At 42.0% G+C, this 13,428-nt stretch overlaps 2 protein-coding genes across 7 annotated transcripts in view; both read right to left on the bottom strand.

Moving 5' to 3' along the window:
* pard3aa (par-3 family cell polarity regulator alpha, a) overlaps window positions 1-13,428 on the bottom strand; it is a 1,126,646-nt gene that overhangs the window by 823,238 nt on the left and 289,980 nt on the right. The gene's annotated exons all lie outside the window — the stretch shown is intronic.
* Window positions 11,535-11,864, bottom strand: LOC140424842 (small ribosomal subunit protein uS14). Its single transcript, XM_072508333.1, has one exon. The coding sequence runs from the start codon at window positions 11,847-11,849 to the stop codon at window positions 11,679-11,681; it is 171 nt and encodes a 56-aa protein (XP_072364434.1). The 5' UTR covers window positions 11,850-11,864; the 3' UTR covers window positions 11,535-11,678.

The raw sequence follows: 13,428 nt of genomic DNA, 5'->3' as shown, positions 1-13,428 counted from the left end.
TGCTTCACACCAGACACAAAAATGGAACCCCAGACAATAAATGTGAACACATGTTAATTAACCGATGTTAAAGTGAACTGACTTAAAAAGGGGCAGCTTCGAATGGGAACTTACTGTAATTACTTGTTACAAATGAGTGGTTTGTCAGGCCAGTTCAGCAGGCAGTCACATTAGAGTGAATTTCGATTCACATACACTGAAAAAGGACCACATGTTTCCTTCCTTAGAGGATACTAGTGAACCAGCTGTGTTTTAATGGCAATCTGACAGCTCCATGTTCACGGTTGTTTTTTTAAAAAAATATATTTATTAAAGTTTTTTAACACAATTTTTCTCCCTTACAAACAATAACCCCCCAATAACAAAAAAAAAACGAGAAATCGCGCAGAGCAAGATATACCATGTTCACTGTTGTGGCTACAAGAGGTAAGAGGCTAGGAATCCTGTAGCAAGTGCCTCACCTCCCACCTCCCGCAGCCTGTCCAGCACCCAAAAAACACAAGCTAGGAATTTGATAGAATACTTCCCACTTGCCTGGATGAGTGCATCGCCAACAACACTCCACCGTGGCGCCATCCAGAGCAAAGTAGCCCATTTTATCAGCACCCCATTCACAAACATTCACTCCCTCCACCAACGACACACAGTAGCAGCAATGTGTACCATTAACAATATGCACTGTAGGAAGCTCACCAAGCCTCCTTCGACAACACATTCCAAACCTACAATCATGACCAGCTGGAAGGACAAGGGCGGCAGAGGAACATCAACACCTGGAGGTTCCCCTCCAAGCCACTCACCATCCTGCCTTGGCAATATATCACCATTCCTTCACTGTTGCTGGGTCAATGTCCTGGAACTGCCTCCCGAACAGCTCTATGCGTGTACCTATACCACATGGACTACATTTGTTCAAGAATGCAACTCATCCACCGACTCAAGCACAATTAGAGATGGGCATCAAAATTTGGCTTTGCCAGCAATGCCCATATCTGACAAACAAATTTAAAACATTTACCAAAACCCTGGATTTTATTTTGGGATTCAATTTTTAAATGTCAATTTGGAATTTGAACTTCCATTCCCTGTATTATTAGTGCAGTAACTTAATTACCACACTATCGTACTGCCACTACAGTTCTGCCTCACAAAATAATTTTCTCCCATACACAGACAAATGCAATATGGGCTTGCAATTTACAGAAGTTTGTTTGGCGTTTACTATCAAGATTTAATTTGGTTTTCTAAGTATTATCAAAAGATGAGGTGCATAAGTTTGTATTAACATTTTATTTTGCTAACTGCACATGATGTGTCTCCAGGTAATTAACTTTCATTCGTAGGTGGAACTGATCAAAACTGGCCAGTTGCATCGTTTCAAAAAACATGTTACAAAGTGTCAACCGTCAGCAAAAAAAGAGAGTGAGATTTCGATGGAGACAATCACTGGCACTGTATTGAGACTGAATATCTCAAACCATTCACTGAGTTTCACAACACACTGCATTAAGAGCTTGTTTAGATTGCAAGCTGATTGACTGCTTCACTATGTATCCTGTCTAATAGGAGCTTGAATGAAACCGTCGCCCATGTTATTTTGCCAAACTGGACTGAATGTAAGCCATCATAAATTACAATCTCATCAAACAGGAAATGGCTTCAGAGGACCCTTAAAAGGGTCAGTTTGGTTAATTTTAAATGTTATTAAATTTGAGTTGATATGACTGAAAAGAACAGAGCAGCTAATTACATAAATTCAGCTGACATAGATAATGTGAAAGTATTATAGCGTTGAGAACGAAAATCAGCATTTTGAACAGCTGATAAGCGCTTTTATACCATAGGTTCCAACGCGAGGCTGCTACCTGCTTAAAGAGAGGTAAAGCCAGCCTGTAAAGTGCTCTAAGTCAGGCAAAGCACGTGCAAAGTTCCAATCTCTGGTGTTGAAGTTAACAAAATGGCAATCAGCAATCATTCAACTGAAGCACCCTTTTAAACTTTAGAGACTGCCCTAGAGCTTTCTGTGAAATTTACGTTCTTCTGGCAGACGTTACACCTTAGCATAAAACCAAAGCGATGCAACATGAAGGAACTTCCCATCACTCCTCTGGGGCTTGAACTGCGCTTTATGAACTGAAGGACACAATATAAAACTGTCAGCAAAGAGAGAGTTTGAAATAATTTGGTATAAAAGATAAAATCATAGTATGCTATCTCTCCGTGATTGCCCAATGAGAAACATGGAAAAGCAGCAGAATGTAACAGACATAGCAACCACATAAAACAGCATTATGGTCCACTGTCAAAAAGTAAAAGCAACAAAACATTTTCATAGTAGCACCGAATGTTTGGAGTAATACTTAAGTAGCAAAAATAGTTAACCTCTTCTGGCTGTAACAGTTTTTCCACTGTTATCAGTCATTACTGAGCAATTTCCTGTGCAATTTAAAATCAAAACAGCTTGTTTCTATTACTGTCAAAACAACGTAACAAGAACATTAGCTTGTCTTTTCTCTTCCTTCCTCCTTTTAAAAAATTTACCAAATGTATTTTACATTAAAGTTGGGGGGGGGGGGGGGGGAATCGTACGGCTACATGACCCAGCACACAACAACTCAAAGCAGCTCTGGGCTCCAGGATATTTTTGAAATAAATTCCTCCAAGTTAACTGATGCTAAGGATAAAGACAATTCAATGCAAAGTTCAAAAGCTCCTGGTTGATGTACCATTTATTGCTTTGTGATTTGAGGGAGTCCAGGGGAGAAATGTTTAGCTGAGAGGCACGAGGGAAAAACTGAGCCTTCCTGAAGTGGATTCTATCGCTAAACAGTCAATGGGTGGGACTTTTCACGCAGTCTGTCGGGAGGCGGCCTGTCATTGGCCGGCAGCGGGATGATCTGATCCACCGTTGTCAACCCGGCCCCATTGAATATGTGCACCGTCGGCGGTGCCGGAAGACAGCCAATATCTGTCACAGATGTCACTGAAAGAGATTTAATCATTGCATCCTTATTATGAGCTCTCTTCTCGTCTTCCATGCCACACCCCATCTGCACCAACAGATGCATTGCTCCGAGGCTCTTAGTAATGCAGTTCCATAAGGCAGCTGTTGAAAAATGAGCAAAAGCGTAACAGGGTTTCAAAACTTCCTTAGTTTCTTCCTCCTTGTGGGGGAAACACTTGGCTTCCAAGTCACTGCCCTACCGCATCATATAGCTGAAATTGGGGGCGTGTTCAGAGGAAAATCGCTCGTCAAACCTGATATGGTGCCATTTCGCTGCAAAGTGCTTCGGGTCTATAGGGAATGCTGCCACAAAGCTGCCCCAGGACTTTTAATAAATGTGTGCAAAGGCTTCTTTATCTGTCTGTCAGAGAAAGGAAAGAGCTCATCAGAATGATAATGGGACAGGGCAAATTTAATAAGAGGGCAGTGATGCACAGGGTCATTCAGGTGATGTTACACAAATGTAATTATGCAACTGCTCTTGGCTAATTTTATTTTTATCAAATGACAAATTTTTCTTCAACATCCTCAGGTTGAGTAATCACATGTTAAATAAATTAAGCAAACAACTTGCAACCTCAATTGTACATCACAAACTCAGTAAAAATGACAGGAACTGAACAAGTAATGATGGACTGTTCATGGGTTGACATTTAAACAGAGAGGTGATGACACTTTTAGAAAAGCAAAACTTGCTCTTATTTCACAGTTGGGATAGGACTTTCTTTAATATCGCTGAACAGAGATACATGCTGCTGAAGCTTTTTGTCACAAACTCATCAGAACAAACACAAGACTACCAAATTTCAAACAATAATTTACACTACACGAAAAAAGGATACTGGCTGGTTGGCAAGCCCACCTAGTTCCAAGACATCAGCATTAAGAAATCAACAGGAAAATCTTTGGAACAATGTCCTAATTCTACAACCTTTCATTGTACAGAGATATGTAGAAAGCTGCACTCTATTGTGTTTTAAGCAGGTTTTAAAAGAACAAATCTATCCAGAACTTGCTTCTGGACTTGGGAGGTATCTCTTCGATAAATAAAACTCTCACCTACAGTTAGAAATCATACAAATAATTCGATAAAGCTGGTTCTCGACTCCATGATTATATCAGACAGGCATCATTAGATTGGTGTCAGCTTAATTTTACTTTACGCATGAGATCCACTTACATCTGAAAAGTGCAATTGAAATATCTTGAGTGGAAAAATAGTCCCAAAAGTTATTTTCAGTAACTGAGTTCAATTCTTACACATAAACTAACTTGAGGCTACATGTCAGATGAACTTCAACTTCCTGTTGGTTGTAAGTTAAACCGTTGTCAGTAGTATTTGTTCCGACAAAGTGAAAGTTTTTATTAGTGTCGTTTCATACCAAATTTTAAATTCAACATTTAAATCTTCATGGACAAATTATGTTGCTAACCTTATTTTTAAGAAATGGTTTGACATCTTAAGGTGGTGAAGCGACAATGAAATGTCAAATTGTGACATCAGCACAGCAGCCCATTTAGTGAATGAAGCGCAGCAATATGGAGAGGACTGACAAAGTAACAGCATGGTGACGATCACTGTTTCTGTTCATCTTACCAAGCTGAAGAAAACTGCAAAAGTCAATCGTTACTACCAGCAACAAATTACTTAAATATGATGATATCAAGCTCATTCAAATATTTTAATTGGAGGTTAAAACTTTGGTTTGCAATTAGCAATTCAGTTTCATGATGTTGTTCGGACAAATGCCTTTTGTAATTTTGAGTAACTCTATCACTACATGTTGGAACTGAAGCTGCCAAGTAGTGGTCAGGTGACAGGTTGAACCAAGGCCTCTTAGGTGGGTGTAAAACATCCCATTCGAAGAGCAGGGGAATTCTCCTGGTGTTCTGGCCAATACGAATACCTCACCCAACACCTAAAACATACTTCCCGGTCATTTATTTCATTACTGTTTGCAGGACCATACTTTGAGCAAACTGGCAGCTACATTTCCTAGACTGCAATAGTGACTATACTTCAAAGCACTTGATTGTCTGTGAAGCACCTTAAGATGTCCAGGAGTTGTGAAGGTCACTTTTTAATGCAAGTCTTCCTTTTTTCAAATCTCAGGCATTTGTTCCTATCCAATTAATTAACTGGACTATAATCATTGTCCACATTTCAACATTCCTGCATGGTTAAATGTAATTTTTGTAAGGATATTTCAATGGCACAATTATAACTAGATTTTAGGCAATGGCAACAGAACAAACATTGCAATCATTCTTCCAATAATCAAGTCTTAGTTATAACATTTTCCTAATTTAACTGGGCTTTTGCTAGAGAATAGATGCAGAACATGCAGTTTTGCAATGCCTCAGGAATCTTTGAAAGATTAAAAACCCTTGAATAGATCACTTTTTCGAAACCTTTCCTTTTACCAGATTCCTTAAAATCCTATGCTTAATCCATGGAATTGGCTTAATGCTGGCCTTCAATCTTCAGCCCTACCTCGTGTCAGAGAATGAGGAACCCAGGTTAAAGAGCACAAGCCCGTGCCATTACTAAATGAACCACATGGTTATAGATTTTGATCTCTTGCTGTTATAAAAAGAAATGGTGGAAAGAAATATGATGGCATATGAAATTTGTATTTTGGAAGGAAGATATTTTAACCTATTAGCTCCGAAAAGTAGTTCTGGTAAATGTTTATCACAGAATGGCTGATGAATGCATTTTTTTAAAAAAATGCAAACTGAGAAGTAATGCGTCTCAGCACGGGTGCATCCAATTCAGATCATCAGTACTTAAAAGGGGGTCAAAACAGGAGCATTGTCTACAACTACATTTCACAAAGCCTGGCTTTCAAGTGCTTTCATGACTAATTCTTCACTGCATTTTACAAGGCTAACAAATAAGTCGCCAGGTATGAATTTAAACTTAAATTAATCTGTCTAAAGCTCACATTCAATTTTCAAGTCTGAAAACAAAGCAGCCCAGGACATAACTAGGAAGAAGTTGACAGTCTTCCTTTAGCTGTCAGCAACATTAGATGTAGGCCACTGGTGAACCACCTGGGAAATTAAATTCAATTCCCATCACTATACCTGGAGACTGAAAAACAAAAACATGAAATCAGTCCAAATTGGGCTAGAATGTGGTCTTTTCCTGAAGTATCAAATTTGTTTCCTCAATTCAGATTCTGCTTCCTTATGGCTAATGACTGGCCATTTCTATAGCAATGTTGTGGAGTCTTTATTGTTTTGACTGCATTATGTTTATCACAAACCATCATTAATGGATGTACTGCATTTGGGAAGGAAATCCTACTTTACTAAGTATGTGGGAAGGAACTGCATACAATCAGCATCCTCCCTCTTCCGATCCCCCATAATTAATACGTGTCAACTCTGTTTGTGTGAATACAAAAACAAGTTCCAATGCATTTATCCACCCTACAAATAGAAACAATTACATTCTAAATGTGATTAATTCTTTATCCAGCATGAAGCATTCTATCATTCCAAAATGAAAAGCCAAGGAGCAATATGTCACATTGAATGATAAGCTTTCGATCAACTCCTATCAGTCAGAATGAAAACTTGATCATGTTCTATAGGTTCCAACTTCTTCCCCACCTTCATTGGAGTCAAGGCAGAGTTGCGATTAGCTCCCACCTGGTTTGCTTCTATGCTTACTTATGTGTTCAGCAACTTAGATAATGGAATATATCGTCACTACAGAATGCATGACAAACGGTACCACCTCTGCCGCGCGCAGAGTGTAAAATTAAGACACCTGACGAACTGACTCATTGATGACTGTGCCCTGTTGCACACAGACAAGAGGACCTTCAGATCATCATGGACCATTTATCAGATGCTTTTAAGAAAATTGGACTAACGGTCAGTTTAAAGGTGGAATTTGTATGCCAGTGCGCCCCTCAAAAACATTGTATGCCACTCAATTTTGCCACTGAAAGGTGCAGACTGTCTGAAATGGATAGGTGCAGCTACATAAGTAAGCACCATGCCAGATGATCATAGAATCATAGAATTTACAGTGCAGAAGGAGGCCATTCGGCCCATCGAGTCAACACCAGTTCTTGGAAAGAGCACCCTACTTAAGCCCATGCTTCCACCCTGGGCACAATTTTCCGAAACGGAGACAGAGTGTTCGCGCTCCGGCCTCCCTTCTTGGCGCCAACTGTGCACCGCGCCAATCCGCGCATGCGCAATTGGGCCGCATCAACCAGCGCATGCGCAGTTGGGCCACACCAACCTGCGCATGCGCAGTTGGACCGCACCAACCCGCGCATGCGCAGTTGGACCGCACCAACCCGCGAATGCGCAGGGGACTTCCTCAGCACGCCGGCCCCGACCCAACATGGCGTGGGAGTTCAGGGGCCGGCCGCGTAACAAATTAGGGCCGGGGCTGGAGAGCCCAGCCCGCCGATTGGTGGGCCAGACCCCATCGGAGCCCCCCCCCCCCCCCGTGAAGGCGCGCTTTTCCCCGCCCCACGACCCTACGTGCAGAGTTCCGGCCAGTAGCAACCAGGTGTGGATGGCGCCGGCGGGACACTGCTGTTTCCACGCAGCCGATCGGCCCATCCGGGCTGGAGAATCGGCGGCTCGGCCACGGACAGCGACCGGTGCCGCGCCAAACGCGCTGGTGCAAATGACACCGATTCTTCACTCCTAGGAGAATCGCCTGCCAGCGTCGGACCAGCGCCGCGGGAAAAATTGGCGCGAACGGCGATTCTCCCATCCGATGCGGCATGGGAGAATCGTGCCCCCTATCCCTGTAACTCAGTAACCCCACCTCACCTTTTTGGACACGAAGGGCAATTTATCATGGGCAATCCACCTAACCTGCACATCTTTGGACTGTGGGAGGAAACCGGAGCACCCGGAGGAAACCCATGCGGACACGGGGAGAACGTGCAGACTCCGCACTGACAGTGACCCAGCCGGGAATCGAACCTGGGACCCTGGAGCTGTGAAGCAACTCTGCTAACCACTATGCTACCGTGCTGACCTATGATGCACTCATAGATGCTGAAATAGCAGGGACAATAAATTAGAATCAGAATCGTACAGCACAGAAAAGGCCTATCGGGTCTGCACCGACAATAATTTAAAAAAACAGAACTCATTTTTTTTTCCCCAATTAAGGGGCAATCTAGCATGGCCAATCCAACTAACCAGCACATCTTTGGGTTGATGGGGTGAAACCTATGCAGACACGGGGAGAATGTGCAAACGCCACAAGACAGTGACCCATGTACGGGATCACACCCAGGTCCTCAGCGCCTTAAGCAGTAGTGCTAACCACTGCACCACCGTGCCGCTCGCACCGGCAATAATTACCTCTAATCTCGCGCTAATTCCACTTACCAGCACTTGGTCCGTATCCTGATCTCACCTGATTATCTGTGCTGATTGATATTGCCTGTTCTGGAATGTTCCTTTTCTATGTGAGACTATTTACAAGTTAGTTCCAGTTTAGAGCTGAAGGAAACTCATTTGAACGTCTGTCTCCCAAAAAGGGTGGAACTTTCTCAAACCGCTTGGCTGGGGCTCACTCCAGGTAAAAGGAGCAGCCAGTCTTTCCTCTCTATCCAGCTGAGTGTTTAATGCCTGGAGACAAAGCTGGAGGAAACTTTGTGGGTTTCTCGCTCTGTAAGGTTGCCAGACCTAGAGATCTCATGGAAGCAGCTTGCTTCTCTGATACTCAGTTTATCTCAGACAAGCAGTTGGTCATTCTGGTGGAATTTGAAACTACTAAGAATTACACAGGCCTGAGGCGGATCTTCTTAGTGAAGGCCCAGGTTAATAAAAATCAAAGTGACTCCCCAGAGGGAAACTCGCAGACTGGGAATTTGGAGTCAGTTCTAGCCAGAAGACCCTCGTTAGCCATTGTACTGGTCGGTCACAATAATTCTGCGCCAACTCCAGTATCTGAAGCAAGGGCACTCATCTTCCATCTCACATAAATCGTCCTTTTTTTTCTCCCCTCCCCCCCTCCTCCCTCTGCATGCGCATGTCTTGTGTGTTTAGGTCGAGGATGGGATGGAAAAGTGTGTTGGGGGGGGGGGGGAAGGAAAAGAGCAGTAGATTAGCTGGTCTGTTATTCTGCCATAATTATTGCATGTTGCATCTCTATTGTTGTTATAAATAAACAGTTGTTGTGTTTCCCTTATAAATCTGGTGCCTGTAAGTCCCTGGAGCAGCCAAAGGCCAAAGATCTTAGAAACTTTATACTAATTATTGGTTAATTTACTTTTGTTGGGAGTCCAGGGCCTGTGGGGCTGGAATTGACCACGCACTAGCGCCCGCTGGACACAGGCCTCCAGTTACTCAAACAGCCTTCTACCACCACCCTTTGTGTCCCATTACTAAGCCAGTTTCAGATCCATCTACACAAGTTTCCTTGAATTCCATGTGGTACAAAACTTTATGGCAATTACACTCACTACCACAGGAAGCTTGATAATTTCCATCCAGGTTGACTCAAAGATCTTGAAAAGTTAATGAAGGCAGGAGATATGAACCAAAGAACAATACAGCACAGGAACAGGCCCTTCGGCCCTCCAAGCCTGTACCTGTCATGATACCACCCTTGGCCAAAACCCTCAGCACTTCCTCGTCCCGTATCCCTCTATACCCATCCTATCCAGGTATTGTCGAGATGCCTTTTGAATGACATTAATGGATCTGCTTCCACAATCTCCCCTGGCAACGCGTTCCAGGCACTTACCACCCTCTGTGTAAAAAAAACCTGCTTCACACATTTTCTCTAGACTTTGACCCACGGACCTTAAATCTATACTCACTGGTGTCTGGCCCCTCCACCCTGGGAAAGAGTGCCTGCCACTCTATCCATGCCCCTCATAATTTTGTGGACCTAAAAGCTGGGTTCTCAGAAGATCAAATTTGCCAAGCACAAAGGCAATGATTGTGTAGGCATAGCTAAAGTGGGCTGCTCACAGTCCAAATCCCTGGTACAAGGCGCCTCAAGATGTTTTACAAGGGTCGCCAAAAGGACAATCTGTAAAAACGTGACATGTCAACTTACACATGGGAGCGTGACACTTACAGTTGGAAAAAGGATGGTTCATGATGGCAGGAAAAGCTTAAGCAAGCTAAGAAGCTGGACAAAAGGGAGCCCAAGAGAAATCAAGGAAAGATCACACATCCAATGTCCTGTGTTTAGGAAAACATTCCACATGAAAAATTAGACTTTATAGTCATATGAGAATCAACAACCTGTATTAAATTGGAAATGAATCATAGGCCATCAACAATAATTGACAAACGATCATCATAAATCAGAATACTCATCAGTTAATTCTTCCTTCCATCTTGAACATATGATCAGCTTTGCTCTGTGTCTCTTTTCTTCATTATCCAAACAAATCCTTACCAAAGAACAGTTTATTTCAGCTTCCAGTACATTACCTTCACAATAATGCTTTTTGCTTCCTGCCTGTCAGAGGAACCATTTAGAAATATGACTGCAGATACTTCAACTGCCTAGTAATCAACTATCTCATCCTTCATCAGCCTGGTGTCTCTCCTGCCCTTACCCAGTTAATCTACTCTGTGACTATAACTCCAGTCCAGCCTTCAAAATGATAAAACTAACCAAAATGCACATACGGAGATCTTCAGTTGCACAAGGAATCTCAGTGCTAATCTCTGATGAGCCAGAACGAAGAGTTTCAAACTGCACAAACAGGATACATTTTATTGAAGTCAATTAAATTCCTTAAATATATAAACAAATGCTTGAATTCAACAGAAATTCAAAGCATATATCACTCATTAATTAACTTTCCCAAATTATGTGATCCAGATCACTTCATCTATTTTTCATAACTCCCACCCAAGCATCCACTAAGATTTGTATTGTTTCACCAGTTCTGGGATACAATTCTCAACGACACAGTGCAGGAGTCTAAACTAAGCAAGCTCCAGTTTAAAACTGCCTCAGAGGGCGGAACGTTGGCGCAGTGGTTAGCACTGCTGCCCCACGGTGCCGAGGACCCGGGTTCAATGGTCACTGTCCGTTCTCCATGTTTGACATTCTCACCGTGTCTGCTTGGGTCTCATCCCCTCAACCCAAATATGTGCAGGGTAGGTGAATTGGCCATGCTGAATTGCCCCTTTTTTTGAAACAAAAAGAATTGGGTACTCTAAATTTATTTTTAAAAATAAAATAAAACTGCCTCAAAAAGACAATTTCCTTCCACCAAACAAAAGACAGAAATTTGGTGTCAACACAACTAAATCTTTGTGTAAAATACAAAAGGAATGAGTGGATTATTAGGCTGGGAAGCAACTCTGCCCGAAATTTCCCCCAGTCCATTAATTTAAGCCAATCATCAAAGCTCAGACGTTAATAATAACAACCATTTGGAGAAGGTACTAAGTGGCAAACATTGGCTATGGAAGCGTATTCCAACCAACCTAAATTTTCACATGTGAAGGAAAGAAAATAAATCAAAAATGTATTTGCAGCAACACTGCATTCTATGAAGCTAACTTTTTTTTTTGACAATTAAATTTTATTTACAAAAATGGAGCATCACAAAAGTTTGCTTCTTCCAGGTGGCGGTTAGAATTGTTTGACAAATGCTAAATTTCCATTTCGTATTGCATTAGAATGCACTCTTGCTCCTTTTGTAATTTAGTCCAGCTTGACGAAGCCGATGTCTTTAGCGTATTGTCTGAAGCACTGGCGGCACATGTTGAGGCCGTATTTCCGGATCAGGCCGTGTCGGTTCGCACAGACTCGGCATGAGCGGGAGCCCTGACCGAATTTCCTGGGGTGAGACCAGTAAAGCTGCTGATGACCCATGGCGGCCAGACACAGAAAGCCCTATGAAGCTAACTTAAGGAGATCAGGCCTTATGTACAGTAATTGTTATGATTCACTCAAATCTTGCAGACACAAACCTGGTCCTACATAACCTGGTGTAATTTTTCAGTTAAAACAAAAACCTCATTGCATATTTGCATCTCTTCATCCAACACAGTCTATGTGCAAACCAGAATATGACTTCCATCCTGTAATGCTCAAGGCACATGACTGCTTCACTTTGATGGAAAATTTGCTTTGTCCTGTCTCTCAGATAATGCAAGACTACTTGGTTCATGGCACACAGAAATGTTATCACATCTCTTGGAAGCTAATATATAATAACATTCTGGGTGAATGTTCGGAGCTGGGATGGGTGTGATTTGTATAGTAGCAGATAGTCTTCAACGTGCCAACATGTGATAGATTGCAGTGTACGGAAATTAAAGTTGTAGTTAATCTGGGAGAGACAGCCACAGAACACTGAAAAATGGGGTTGCCAAGGTCTACTCATCTGTGTAGTAGGGCTCTTTTAAAAAATTAGATGATCAATAATATTCATCATAACAGACTCTACTAACCCTGCTGTTAAATGCACAGAAGGCAGAGAATTCACTCCATCAAGGCATGTTTTGGAAATCTGTATTTTTCCAATCTGCTAAACCGCCTTCATCAGTGAGATGTAAATATTATAGTTAGATCAAGTTCTTTCTTTGACATGAGCATTACATTTCTAATTAGTCTGCTGAAATGCTATGATAATTATGTCTTAGGTGGTACAATACAAGTTTATTTGACTTCATGAGAGGTGTTGACATTTTGCTAGCATGTCAAGCCCTATCCTTCACTCCATGCAAACAAAAAATGTTGTTTCAAGCTGATCCACCAGCACCACCATATGCTAAGTATCATAATACGTGTCATTTCAAAGAAAATCGCTCTTCTTTAAGTATTTAATCATGCCAAATCATTATCAGCTTTACTCAATTTGGAACTTAAAGGATTTTAAATTCAATCTTCGACAACCCAGGCTCCCTTCCCCTTCATAAACCTCAACACAATTATCAGTTTTTGCAGCAAGATCTGCTCAGCAGCTGGATATTAGAAAATGTTGGCCAATTATCCTCAATTGTCAGCCACTGCAATGCCGACAGATCAGTTGGCAGGTTAAAGATCCCATGTCCTGTGGTCTTGCAGCATATGCACCAGCAGCTCCATCAGTGCGGCGAGAGTCATTTTCAGATAAAAACAAATTAGTGACAGTTGTTTCCCAGGCACAGTCACCCAAGAAATGTAAGCTATGAGTTGCAGATATGATGTTCAACTGAGCATACAAACTCCCAATTCCCTTTGCACATTTCAGATGCCAATGAGCCTTCATTTATGTTTCCATGCAACAAAAAAAACCAATAGAATCATTCTCAACGTCATTTTTTTGGAAAACGGCACTAACTACACTTCTGAGACACGAGAACCACGGACAATGATAGAATAATTTATTCCACCCTGATACGGTAACATTACCCAGTAGGATCAGTTGACAGGGTTCTTCATATCTAATAATGGCAGTGCCAAGATG

This window comes from Scyliorhinus torazame, chromosome 6, assembly GCF_047496885.1.
Source record: "Scyliorhinus torazame isolate Kashiwa2021f chromosome 6, sScyTor2.1, whole genome shotgun sequence".
Lineage (NCBI taxonomy): Eukaryota > Metazoa > Chordata > Chondrichthyes > Carcharhiniformes > Scyliorhinidae > Scyliorhinus > Scyliorhinus torazame.
Note: the sequence above shows the minus strand (reverse complement) of the source record. Positions and strands in the feature narration are given on the sequence as shown.

Bases quoted from the DNA above. Each gene is read 5' to 3' on its own strand.
- LOC140424842 (XM_072508333.1), bottom strand. From the start codon at position 11,849: ATGGGTCATCAGCAGCTTTACTGGTCTCACCCCAGGAAATTCGGTCAG.